The following is a 13849-nucleotide window of genomic DNA, read 5'->3' on the forward strand; positions in this document are numbered from 1 at the left end:
GGAACAGATTTCCTAAATCAAAACCATTTAGGCGGGCCGGGCGCAGTGCACGATAACCAAGGTTGCCAGGTGCACGGTGTTTCCTCCGACACATTGGTGCGGCTGGCTTCCGGGTTGGATGGCGCTGTGTTAAGAAGCAGTGCGGCTTGGTTGGGTTGTCTCTCCCTTCGTCTCTCCCGAGCCCGTACGGGAGTTGTAGCGATGAGACAAGATAGTAGCTACTAACAATTGGATCCCACGAAATTGGTGAGAAAGGGGGGTAAAAAAAAATAATAATAATAATAATATATTTTTTAAAATATTTAGAAATAAAAAAAAATTCAACTGAAAAAGTTGCGTGGCCATCGTCTTAAAGGTCAATTTAATTGGCTTGTCCCATGTATAATTTGTTGTTTTCCGATTACTAATCTTGATTCAATTCAAGGGTTTATTAGGTTTGCTAGGTTGGTCTTGCATTCTAGTGGACAACCCGAGAGAAAAAAACTAGTATGAATTACAAGTTGACACTCTAAAAATAACACTGAAACACTCGTCCTGACCTCTTGCCTAGGGCGAGGTGACATTCCTTTCACTGGATCATTCCTTGAACTTATGTGTGGTAATTGCTACATCTTGCCTTTTGAATAGTCGGATGGGCATTTTGCCATATCGCTTACACCTATCCTATCATTTCAGATCTACACTAGTGCCTAGGGGAAGGGAATAATGGCCTATTTGGAATGATTTAAAAAGCCTAGAAGAAACTATTGACCAGCTGACTGAAAGCCAAACACATTTAACCTGTATCTAAAGCCTTATCATCAAGGCACTTCTGCCTACAGGCACTTCCACTGTTCAACCCTTTTCATGCTCTATAACTCCAAACCCTTTGACCTCTCACCCATGCCGTCGGTGGCGTATCCCGGGCCGTGGGGACAGAGCTTCCTGTAGCCTGCCGTGCCAGCCAGGGGACAGAGCTCACACTGGTTACCCCAGCCGCGGCCTCCGTCACAGCAGCACTGGGACTTGGTGGTGGGTGTCCGGCTGCTGGAAGACATCTGGCACATAGTCATCAGCACCTCGGTAAAGCAGAAGCCCTCCCTGTAGTCTAGAGAGAGGGGCAGAACAGACAGACTGCATCTATACACTGAGTGTACAAAACATTAAGAACACCTCTTTCTATGACATAGGCTGATCAGGTGAAAGCTATGATCCCTTATTGATGGCACTTGTTAAATCCATTGAATGACTCCAGATGAAGGGGAGGAGACGGGGTTAAAGAAGGATTTTTAAGGCTTGAGACAATTGAAACATGGATTGTGAATGTGAGCCATTCAGAGGGTGAATGGGCAAGACAAAATATGTAAGTGCCTTTGAACGGGGTATGGTAGCACTGTAGGTTGCAGGCACACCGGTATGAGTGTGTCAAGAACTGCAACGCTGCTGGGCTTTTCACGCTCAACAGTTTCCTGTGTGTATAAAGAATGGTCCACCACCCAAAGGACATCCAGCCATCTTGGCAAAACTGTGGGAAGCATTGGCGTCAACATGGGCCAGCATTCCTGTGGAACGCTTTCAACACCTTGTAGAGTCCATGCCCCGACAAATTGAGGCTGTTGTGAGAGGGGGGGTGTCCTTAATATTTTAATATAGGTGTCCTTAATATTTTGTATACTCAGTGAAAATACTCTAAATCAAATACAATGATACTGGTCACATACACATGGTTAGCAGATGTTAATACGAGTGTCTCTCTTTATATATATATATATATATATATATATATATATATATATATATATTGGGGTATTTTTTTAAACTTTATTGAGGCACTTATCAAATGTATTTATAAAGCCCTTCTTAAATCAGCTGATGTCACAAAGGGCTGTACAGAAACCCAGCCTAAAACCCCCAAACCGCAAGCCAACAGCAAGCAATGCAGGTGTTGTGAAACAGAGGGGGGAGACAGATATGTGGGGGAGACAGAAAGGACGTTGTGGGGGGATTGAAACCTGTTTTCCCGGTGCGGGAAGACTGTGGTTGAGAGCAACCGGGAGCGTTGCCGTTAGAACACAGGCTCTATACAGAACAGACAGACATTTAAACAAGTCATTCAACACATCACACATGAAAAAAAAAGAACAGGCGTTTTAAATCTCTTTTTTTTTTTTCCCCATTTACATTTTTTTTGTTTAAACACAGACATTTATACAGGAGAGGAAATGTAACCGTTCAGATGTAGCACAGGCGCTAACAAAAATAAGAAGACTACAATCTGCTCTAGTTGTTTCTCAAGTGTCATTCTTATTTTGGCAGGCTGTTGTATCACTAACTAAATAAACAACTTATAGCTCATTTTTAGACATATACTGTACAGAACACTGACTGTCAGACACACGCACACGCACACGCACACACACACATACGCATACACACACACACACACGCATACACACACACACACACGCACACACACACACACACACACAGTAGAAGTGTGTTCCGGAGGAGTGTGTATGATTCTTACCGAGACACTGTGTCCGTGTAGAGTCAGACTCATATCCGCCTCCACACTCACATATGTAGCTGCCTATCGTGTTGATACAACGACCATTCTCACAGATGCCCGGCTTGCTACGACACTCATTCTCATCTGAATGGAGAATCAGAGCAAGAGAGAGAGACAGAGGGAGGGATACAAGGGAGGTGAGAATGTGATGGAGAGAGAGACAGAGAGAGAGTAAAAGATGAAAAGGGTTAGAGAGAGACAGAGGGAGGGATAAAAGGGATGGGAGAATGTGATGGAGAGAGAAAGAGAGACAGGGGGAGGGATACAAGGGAGGTGAGAATGTGATAGAGAGAGAAAGAGAGACAGGGGAGGGATACAAGGGAGGTGAGAATGTGATAGAGAGAGAGAGAGACAGAGGGAGGGATACAAGGGAGGTGAGAATGTGATAGAGAGAGAGAGGGAGGGATACAAGGGGAGGTGAGAATGTGATGGAGAGAGAGAGAGACAGAGGGAGAGATACAAGGGGAGGTGAGAATGTGATAGAGAGAGAGAGAGACAGGGGGAGGGATACAAGGGGAGGGGAGAATGTGATAGAGAGAGAGAGGGAGGGATACAAGGGGAGGGGAGAATGTGATGGAGAGAGAGAGAGAGACAGAGGGAGGGATACAAGGGGAGGGGAGAATGTGATGGAGAGAGAGAGAGAGTAAAAGATGAAAGGGGTTAGAGAGAGAGAAAGACAAATAGAAAGTTAAAGATTCAGTAGTAGAAGGGGAGATATAATGTTTAAAATCAAACTTTGCATTTCCCCTCCAAAAAATATGCAATCTCACATCCCACTAGGCGAAAAACTGGTTGAATTAACATTCTTCCCACATTATTTCAACCCATCTATGCGATGGCGTTGAATCAACGTGGAAAACTGATTAGATTTGCTAAATTTTTCACCGAACTTTTAACCTAAATCCAATGACATTGATTTTACGTTGAATTCACGCTAGTTGAAAATTCAACCAAATGTACTACATCAAAAAACGAAACATTGAACTGACATCTGTTCCCAGTGGGATCAGTCTTGAACAGTCCTGTCAACGACCACAGTGAAATGCTAACACATCACTGTTGAACAGTCCTGTCAACGACCACAGTGAAATGGTAACACATCACTGTTGAACAGTCCTATCAACGACCACAGTGAAATGGGAACACATCACTGTTGAACAGTCCTATCAACGACCACAGTGAAATGGGAACACGTCACTGTTGAACAGTCCTATCAACGACCACAGTGAAATGGGAACACGTCACCGTTGAACAGTCCTATCAACGACCACAGTGAAATGGGAACACATCACTGTTGAACAGTCCTATCAACGACCACAGTGAAATGGGAACACGTTGAACAGTCCTATCAACGATCACAGTGAAATGGGAACACATCACTGTTGAACAGTCCTATCAACGACCACAGTGAAATGGGAACACGTCACTGTTGAACAGTCCTATCAACGACCACAGTGAAATGGGAACACGTCACTGTTGAACAGTCCTATCAACGACCACAGTGAAATGGGAACGCATCACTGTTGAACAGTCCTATCAACGACCACAGTGAAATGGGAACACATCACTGTTGAACAGTCCTATCAACGACCACAGTGAAATGGGAACACGTTGAACAGTCCTATCAACGACCACAGTGAAATGGGAACACGTTGAACAGTCCTATCAACGACCACAGTGAAATGGGAACACGTCACCGTTGAACAGTCCTATCAACGACCACAGTGAAATGGGAACACGTCACTGTTGAACAGTCCTATCAACGACCACAGTGAAATGGGAACACGTCACTGTTGAACAGTCCTATCAACGACCACAGTGAAATGGGAACACGTCACTGTTGAACAGTCCTATCAACGACCACAGTGAAATGGTAACACATCACTGTTGAACAGTCCTGTCAACGACCACAGTGAAATGGGAACACATCACTGTTGAACAGTCCTATCAACGACCACAGTGAAATGGTAACACATCACTGTTGAACAGTCCTGTCAACGACCACAGTGAAATGGGAACACGTCACTGTTGAACAGTCCTGTCAACGACCACAGTGAAATGGTAACACGTCACTGTTGAACAGTCCTATCAACGACCACAGTGAAATGGTAACACATCACTGTTGAACAGTCCTATCAACGACCACAGTGAAATGGGAACACATCACTGTTGAACAGTCCTATCAACGATCACAGTGAAATGGGAACACATCACTGTTGAACAGTCCTGTCAACGACCACAGTGAAATGGGAACACATCACTGTTGAACAGTCCTATCAACGACCACAGTGAAATGGGAACACGTCACTGTTGAACAGTCCTATCAACGACCACAGTGAAATGGGAACACGTCACTGTTGAACAGTCCTATCAACGACCACAGTGAAATGGGAACACATCACTGTTGAACAGTCCTATCAACGACCACAGTGAAATGGTAACACGTCACTGTTGAACAGTCCTATCAACGACCACAGTGAAATGGTAACACGTCACTGTTGAACAGTCCTATCAACGACCACAGTGAAATGGGAACACGTCACTGTTGAACAGTCCTGTCAACGACCACAGTGAAATGGGAACACGTCACTGTTGAACAGTCCTGTCAACGACCACAGTGAAATGGTAACACATCACTGTTGAACAGTCCTATCAACGACCACAGTGAAATGGGAACACATCACTGTTGAACAGTCCTATCAACGACCACAGTGAAATGGGAACACATCACTGTTGAACAGTCCTATCAACGACCACAGTGAAATGGTAACACGTCACTGTTGAACAGTCCTATCAACGACCACAGTGAAATGGGAACACGTCACTGTTGAACAGTCCTATCAACGACCACAGTGAAATGGTAACACGTCACTGTTGAACAGTCCTATCAACGACCACAGTGAAATGGGAACACGTTGAACAGTCCTATCAACGACCACAGTGAAATGGGAACACGTTGAACAGTCCTATCAACGACCACAGTGAAATGGTAACACATCACTGTTGAACAGTCCTATCAACGACCACAGTGAAATGGGAACACGTTGAACAGTCCTATCAACGACCACAGTGAAATGGTAACACATCACTGTTGAACAGTCCTATCAACGACCACAGTGAAATGGGAACACGTCACCGTTGAACAGTCCTATCAATGTACTGTAGACCCTTTCCTTACCCTCGCACACTTCGTTGTCCAGGTGCCGCACCATCCCCGACGGGCACACACACATGAAGGTGCCGATGAGGTTCTTGCAGGTCATGCCTCTGGACTCACAGTCGTGGAGCCCCTCGGAACACTCATCCAGATCTGGGGAAATGATAGCACGGTACTTTTGTATGGAAGAAAGATGTTCTTTAGTGAATATGAACGATTTTTCTCAGCCGTGTCTGTAGACTTACCGGTCATCCGAAATTACAAAATGTACCTCGTGCCTTCAGAAACGATTCACACCCAATGGGCTCTATTTTCGGGCTGGCGTTAAGACGAAGCTAATGTCAAAACGCACGTTTGTTTGTAATTTCGTCATGTAGAACCTGCCACACCGGCATTTTTGAAGCCATAACGCAGCAATTTACCTGTCTTATATCAGCTGGTTTGAGCTCACATGGGCGAGGTGGAAATATTTGAGGTGTGTCCTTAAAAACAGGATCCAAAGTGCTAATTTCCAGCAGTGCTGACGGGGATACTTAAGAGCAACCAAAAGCTGTTTTTTAGCAGTAACGCAGATGGGTTATGGCATGAATTTAGACAGTGGAAAGGCAGTCTATCCAGCCGTGACACACACTGCCCATATGAACATGGAATAAGAGTAGCCTAAAGTGCTTTTGGTGCCTGTATACTTCCTATTTAGATATAATAAAAAACAAATCTTTCTAAATGTGTTTGATTAAAAACCAAGCATAGCATCCCTTCCTCTCGATGAAGGCTTTTCTTTGTCTGCCCAATGCAATCGCGATTTAGTCAAGACTTTCGATAAAGGGTTTGGCTCCTGAGACCGCTTGGAAAATCAATCTTAATCACTAAAGCTTTATTAAAATATTAAAGTTTGAGTGGAGTAAACCAGTGAGCTAACATTCCCTTTTAATCTAAGCGTTGTAGACAGGCCCACATTATTTTAGCCATGCGCAGATCCCATTTTGGACATGCGAAGAAAAAAAACCTTCCATGATGTACAGTAGGCTACGTGCCCATCATGAAACGAGAAGATGAGTACCTCGGTGAATACTGGTGACCCCTTGTATTTAGAAGTTATCTGTAACCTGTAAAAAAAAAACCTTCCATGATGTACAGTAGGCTACGTGCCCATCATGAAACGAGAAGATGAGTACCTCGGTGAATACTGGTGACCCCTTGTATTTAGAAGTTATCTGTAACCTGTAAAAAAAAAACCTTCCATGATGTACAGTAGGCTACGTGCCCATCATGAAACGAGAAGATGAGTACCTCGGTGAATACTGGTGACCCCTTGTATTTAGAAGTTATCTGTAACCTGTAAAAAAAAAACCTTCCATGATGTACAGTAGGCTACGTGCCCATCATGAAACGAGAAGATGAGTACCTCGGTGAATACTGGTGACCCCTTGTATTTAGAAGTTATCTGTAACCTGTTTTCCATTTCATATGGTAAAAAAACTCAAGCCCTCCCTAAAGCATTCTATAACCAAAGGTTGGTTCGACATGAGTCTTATTTATTCTGGAGATTTTATCATCTCATTACATTTTACTTGTTGTTTAGCTAAAAAAAAAAAAAAAAAAAAAAAAAAAACAGTTTGTTTTTCATTTAAGTTTATTACAACCGAACTTATTAGAATGATTCACGTTGCGTGCTTGCAATGCAACTTCTGGAGACGAGAAAACACGATTTTAACTGTAAGGTGGTTCCGATTATGTTCATAAAAAACACAGGCCTATTTGAAAGCAGTAAAACGGTGAGTGGACATTCTCCCGTTGGTATTTATATTGGATCTTTGTCCAGCTACTGTGAAAGGTTTGGATGTGTGTAAAAACCCACCATAGTCTTGAGTTGTTTTAATATTATATGCCCACGGGGAGAAATGATGGGGAAACAAAGCTGTTGTTTTGTATATAGTTCTAAGTACTGTGAGGTGACCTCAACTCTTTTTTTTTGTTTGTTTGTTGGTATTATCTGCGGGATGTGAAATCAGTTGTGGAGGCTGAAAGGGTACAATGTGATGACCCTATTATAGTTGGAAGAGGTCATTTGTTCTAAATGAACACCTTAAAAAATCAGCCCCTCTCCTCGGGGCTGATGACACATACAGTACCAGTCAAAAGTGTGGACACACCTACTCATTCAAGGATTTTTCTCTATTTGTACTATTTTCTACATTGTAGAATAATAGTGAAGACATCAAAACTATGAAATAACCCGTATGGAATCATGTAGTAACCAAAAAAAAAAAAGTGTTGACTAAGGTCTTTGTATAATCTGTCATTTGTTGTATCCACTAGCATATGTTATCATTGTCTGTTGGTATACTTATTGTATGTATACCGGTGTTTCTACAATACAATAAATTAAAAAAATAATAATACAAAAATAAAGAAGGAAATAAATATTTTTAAAAAATAACTATATACAAGGAGTACCGGTATCAAGTCAATGTGCAGGGGAACGAAGTAGTGGAGGTAATATGTACATGTAGAAAGGTAACTAGGCAATCAGGATAGATAATAAACAGAGCAGCAGCAGCGTTTGTGAAGAGTGTGAAGAGTGTGTAAGCGTGTCCGTCCGTCCGTGTGTGTGTGTGTGTGTTTTGGGAGTTAGCGTGACTCGTCATTTGGTTGAACTATCCCTTCAGGGTCAATATTGGGTAAAAGAGTAATAATGTGTGTAAGTGTGGAGCGTGTAGCGTGTAGCGTGTGCATCTCACCCTGGCACATCCTCTGGTTCTCTCTCAGAGTGTAGCCACCGGGACACATGCACTCGTATCCTCCGAAGGTGTTGATGCAACGGAATGCACACAGTAAGGGGCTGATCGCACACTCGTTGACGTCTGACCCAGAGAACGGGACGTAGACAGACAGACAGAGAGACAGACAGAGGACAACACGAGCAGTCAAAATCAATATCCCATGCACACAGTAAGGGGCTGATCGCACACTCGTTGACGTCTGACCCAGAGAACGGGACGTAGACAGACAGACAGAGAGACAGACAGAGGACAACACGAGCAGTCAAAATCAATATCCCATGCACACAGTAGGGGCCTGATCGCACACTCGTTGACGTCTGACCCAGAGAACGGGACGTAGACAGACAGACAGAGAGAGGACAACACGAGCAGTCAAAATCAATATCCCATGCACACAGTAAGGGGCTGATCGCACACTCGTTGACGTCTGACCCAGAGAACGGGACGTAGACAGACAGACAGAGAGAGGACAACACGAGCAGTCAAAATCGATATCCCATGCACACGCACACGCACACAACACAGCACAACCTTCAGGCAAATAATCAGTCTCATTAGAACATTTCTGCATTTAAATTTATATCCTGCCTTCAATACATCCAGCACATATTTATATATTAATATATTTATATATTCATATATTTATATATTCTTATATTTATATCCATATGGTTTAACTTTCCTACTGAACATTTCACACTAGATTAATATAATGTTAATATGTTCCATTTGCAATTAAACACATTTGCCAATGTTAAGATTATGATTTTATTCGATTTTCAATATACTAAAACTCTGAAAATAAAAGTATATCAAAACATTTTTAAAATACTGAATCACATACAATGACTGCAACACAATATTAAATAAATAAATCTGCACCACATTGACAACATGTCCAGTAGGGTTCCACTTCCACCCACCTTCACAGGTCATCATGGGGCCTGGCTCAAAGCCCTCCTCACAGTTACACTCGAACCCTCCAATCACGTTAGAGCACGTCCCGTTGCCACATAGGTTCCCCACCAAACACTCGTCAACATCTGGTCAGGACCACACGGTTGGACAATTAACCAAACTGTAACTGGACTAGTCAAGTATAAGATTACAGTAGAATTTCCAGATCACAGTATTGCACAGAAAACCAACGTTTATTGTACTTTATGGGGCGGTTATCCAGACACAGATTAATATTACGGAGATTCTCCATTGACCATGTTTTCCAGTCCAATACTAGGTTTAATATGTGTCTGGGAAACCTGTTATTTAGATGCATGAACCTTTGTGTTTGGTCAACTCCATACGTTTTCTTCAGTATAGAGATGCTATGAGATGGCACAGTACAGAGGAGGCATGGCAAGGTTTAGTGGCGTTAGAGGATACAGTGCATTCTGGTGTAGTAGAGTGTTTCCTCTGTATAGCTCCTATATGAGCACCACCGGGTAGAGCCTGTCTTATATGAGCACCTATGAGCACCACCTGGTAGAGCCTGTCTTATTTGAGCACCACCTGGTAGAGCCTGTCTTATTTGAGCACCACCTGGTAGAGCCTGTCCTATAAGAGCACCACCTGGTAGAGCCTGTCCTATATGAGCACCACCTGGTAGAGCTTGTCTTATTTGAGCACCACCTGGTAGAGCCTGTCTTATTTGAGCACCACCTGGTAGAGCCTGTCCTATATGAGCACCACCTGGTAGAGCCTGTCCTATATGAGCACCACCTGGTAGAGCTTGTCTTATTTGAGCACCACCTGGTAGAGCCTGTCTTATTTGAGCACCACCTGGTAGAGCCTGTCTTATTTGAGCACCACCTGGTAGAGCCTGTCCTATATGAGCACCACCTGGTAGAGCTTGTCTTATTTGAGCACCACCTGGTAGAGCCTGTCTTATTTGAGCACCACCTGGTAGAGCCTGTCCTATATGAGCACCACCCGGTAGAGCCTGTCCTATATGAGCACCACCTGATAAAGCCTGTCTTACATGAGTACCACCTGGTAGAGCCTGTCTTATATGAGCACCACCTGGTAGAGCCTGTCCTATATGAGCACCACCTGGTAGAGCCTGTCCTATATGAGCACTGACCTGGTAGAGCCTGTCCTATATGAACACTGACCCGGTAGAGCCTGTCCTATATGAGCACCACCCGGTAGAGCCTGTCCTATATGAGCACCACCTGATAGAGCCTGTCCTATATGAGCACCACCTGATAGAGCCAGTCCTATATGAGCAACACCTGGTAGAGCCTGTCTTATATGAGCACCACCTGATAAAGCCTGTCCTATATGAGCACCACCTGGTAGAGCCTGTCCTACATGAGCACCACCTGGTAGAGCCTGTCCTATATGAGCACCACCTGGTAGAGCCTGTCTTATATGAGCACTGACCCGGTAGAGCCTGTCCTATATGAGCACCACCTGGTAGAGCCTGTCCTATATGAGCACTGACCTGGTAGAGCCTGTCCTATATGAGCACCACCTGGTAGAGCCTGTCTTATATGAGCACCATCTGGTAGAGCCTGTCCTATATGAGCACTGACCTGGTAGAGCCTGTCCTATATGAGCACCACCTGGTAGAGCCTGTCTTATATGAGCACCATCTGGTAGAGCCTGTCTTATATGAGCACCATCTGGTAGAGCCTGTCCTATATGAGCACCACCTGGTAGAGCCTGCCTTATATGAGTACCATCTGGTAGAGCCTGTCTTATATGAGCACCACCTGGTAGAGCCTGTCCTATATGAGCACCACCTGGTAGAGCCTGTCCTACATGAGCACCACCTGGTAGAGCCTGTCCTATATGAGCACCACCTGGTAGAGCCTGTCCTATATGAGCACCACCTGGTAGAGCCTGTCTTATATGAGCACCACCTGGTAGAGCCTGTCTTATATGAGCACCACCTGGTAGAGCCTGTCTTATATGAGCACCACCTGGTCGAGCCTGTCCTATATGAGCACCACCTGGTAGAGCCTGTCTTATATGAGCATTTTATGAGATTTGACTGAGTTACAGTTCATATAAGGAAATCAGTCAATTTAAATACATTCATTGGGCCCTAAACTATGGATTTCACATGACTGGGAATATAGAGACATAATATGAAAGTAGGGGCGTGGATCAGAAACCAGGATGAATGGCACAACAGTGGGCCTCAGGATCTCATCACTCCATCTCTGTGCATTCCAATTGCCATCGATAAAACACACTTGTGTTCGTTGTCCGTAGCTTATGCCTGCCCCATACCATAACCCCACCACCATGGGGCGCTCTGTTCACAACGTTGACATCAGCAAACCACTCGCCCACACGACGCCATACTCAATGTTTGCCATCTGCCCGGTACAGTTGAAACCCGGGATTCATCTGTAAAGAGCACACTTCTCCAGCGTGCCAGTGGACATTGAAGGTGAGCATTTGCCCACTGAAGTCGGTTACGACGCCGAACTGCAGTCAGGTCAAGACCCTGGTGAGGATGATGAGCACGCAGCTGAGCTTCCCTGAGACGGTTTCTGACAGTTTGTGTAGAAATTCTTCGGTTGCGCAAACTCACAGTTTTATCGGGTGTGCAGGTGGCTGGTCTCACATGATCCCATGGCGTGGTTACAAGTGGTCTGTGGTTGTGAGGCCGGTTGGCCAAATTCTCTAAAATTTTGTTGAGGCGGCTTATGGTAAAGAAATTAACATTCGATTTTCTGGCAACAGCTCTGGTGGACATTCCTGCAATCAGCATGCCAATTGCACACTCCCTCAAAACTTGAGACATCTGTTGCATTGTGTTGTATAACAAAACTGCAGATTTTAGAGTGGCCTTTTATTGTCCCCAGCACAAGGTGCACCTGTGTAATGATCATGCTGTTTAATCAGCTTCTTGATATGCCACACCTGTCAGGTGGATGGATTATCTTGGCCTAGGAGAAATGCTCACTAACAGGGCTGTAAACAAAATTGTGCGTATGGAAAATGTTATTTCGGCTCATGAAACATGGGGCCAACACTTTACATGTTGCGTTTATATTTTTGTTCAGTGTATTTAGGCTGGACACTATGCACTAGGCTACACTGGAATTCAACTCTTCGCTGCCAATGTGTAACGTGAATAAAGTTGTGCCTTTTTCTTCCTAATGCTCATATTATTTTTGGTCTGCACCTCGTCTCACATTGGTTTAGTGCCTTCTGCTCTTCTCCTAACATGGCTGCATCTCACATTGGTTTAATGCCTTCTGCTCCTCTCCTAACATGGCTGCACCTCACATTGGTTTAATGCCTTCTGCTCCTCTCCTAACATGGCTGCACCTCGTCTCACATTGGTTTAGTGCCTTCTGCTCTTCTCCTAACATGGCTGCATCTCGTCTCACATTGGTTTAGTGCCTTCTGCTCTTCTCCTAACATGGCTGCATCTCACATTGGTTTAATGCCTTCTGCTCCTCTCCTAACATGGTCTGCACCTCGTCTCACATTGGTTTAGTGCCTTCTGCTCTTCTCCTAACATGGCTGCATCTCACATTGGTTTAGTGCCTTCTGCTCTTCTCCTAACATGGCTGCATCTCATCTCACATTGGTTTAATGCCTTCTGCTCCCCTCCTAACATGGTCTGCACCTCGTCTCACATTGGTTTAGTGCCTTCTGCTCTTCTCCTAACATGGCTGCATCTCACATTGGTTTAATGCCTTCTGCTCCCCTCCTAACATGGCTGCACCTCGTCTCACATTGGTTTAATGCCTTCTGCTCTTCTCCTAACATGGTCTGCACCTCGTCTCACATTGGTTTAGTGCCTTCTGCTCCCCTCCTAACATGGTCTGCACCTCGTCTCACATTGGTTTAGTGCCTTCTGCTCCCCTCCTAACATGGTCTGCACCTCGTCTCACATTGGTTTAATGCCTTCTGCTCCTCTCCTAACATGGTCTGCACCTCGTCTCACATTGGTTTAGTGCCTTCTGCTCTTCTCCTAACATGGCTGCATCTCACATTGGTTTAGTGCCTTCTGCTCTTCTCCTAACATGGCTGCATCTCATCTCACATTGGTTTAATGCCTTCTGCTCCCCTCCTAACATGGTCTGCACCTCGTCTCACATTGGTTTAGTGCCTTCTGCTCTTCTCCTAACATGGCTGCATCTCACATTGGTTTAATGCCTTCTGCTCCCCTCCTAATATGGTCTGCACCTCGTCTCACATTGGTTTAATGCCTTCTGCTCTTCTCCTAACATGGTCTGCACCTCGTCTCACATTGGTTTAGTGCCTTCTGCTTTTCTCCTAACATGGTCTGCATCTCGTCTCACATTGGTTTAGTGCCTTCTGCTCCCCTCCTAACATGGTCTGCACCTCGTCTCACATTGGTTTAGTGCCTTCTGCTCCCCTCCTAACATGGTC

General features: G+C 44.5%; 1 protein-coding gene across 2 annotated transcripts in view; it reads right to left on the bottom strand.

The window, feature by feature from the left end:
- fbn2 (fibrillin 2) overlaps positions 1–13849 on the bottom strand; it is a 349375-nt gene that overhangs the window by 18405 nt on the left and 317121 nt on the right. For both annotated transcript variants that reach the window (XM_036976697.2, XM_090233643.1), the window contains 5 exons: positions 9412–9531; positions 8447–8569; positions 5727–5858; positions 2507–2632; positions 881–1087 (listed from right to left, as the gene is read on the bottom strand). In XM_036976697.2, coding sequence (XP_036832592.2) covers positions 881–1087; positions 2507–2632; positions 5727–5858; positions 8447–8569; positions 9412–9531 — 708 coding nt within the window. The remainder of the gene's footprint in view (positions 1–880; positions 1088–2506; positions 2633–5726; positions 5859–8446; positions 8570–9411; positions 9532–13849) is intronic.

This window comes from Oncorhynchus mykiss, chromosome 5 (assembly GCF_057628025.1).
Source record: "Oncorhynchus mykiss isolate SJ-2025 chromosome 5, ASM5762802v1, whole genome shotgun sequence".
Classification (NCBI taxonomy): domain Eukaryota; kingdom Metazoa; phylum Chordata; class Actinopteri; order Salmoniformes; family Salmonidae; genus Oncorhynchus; species Oncorhynchus mykiss.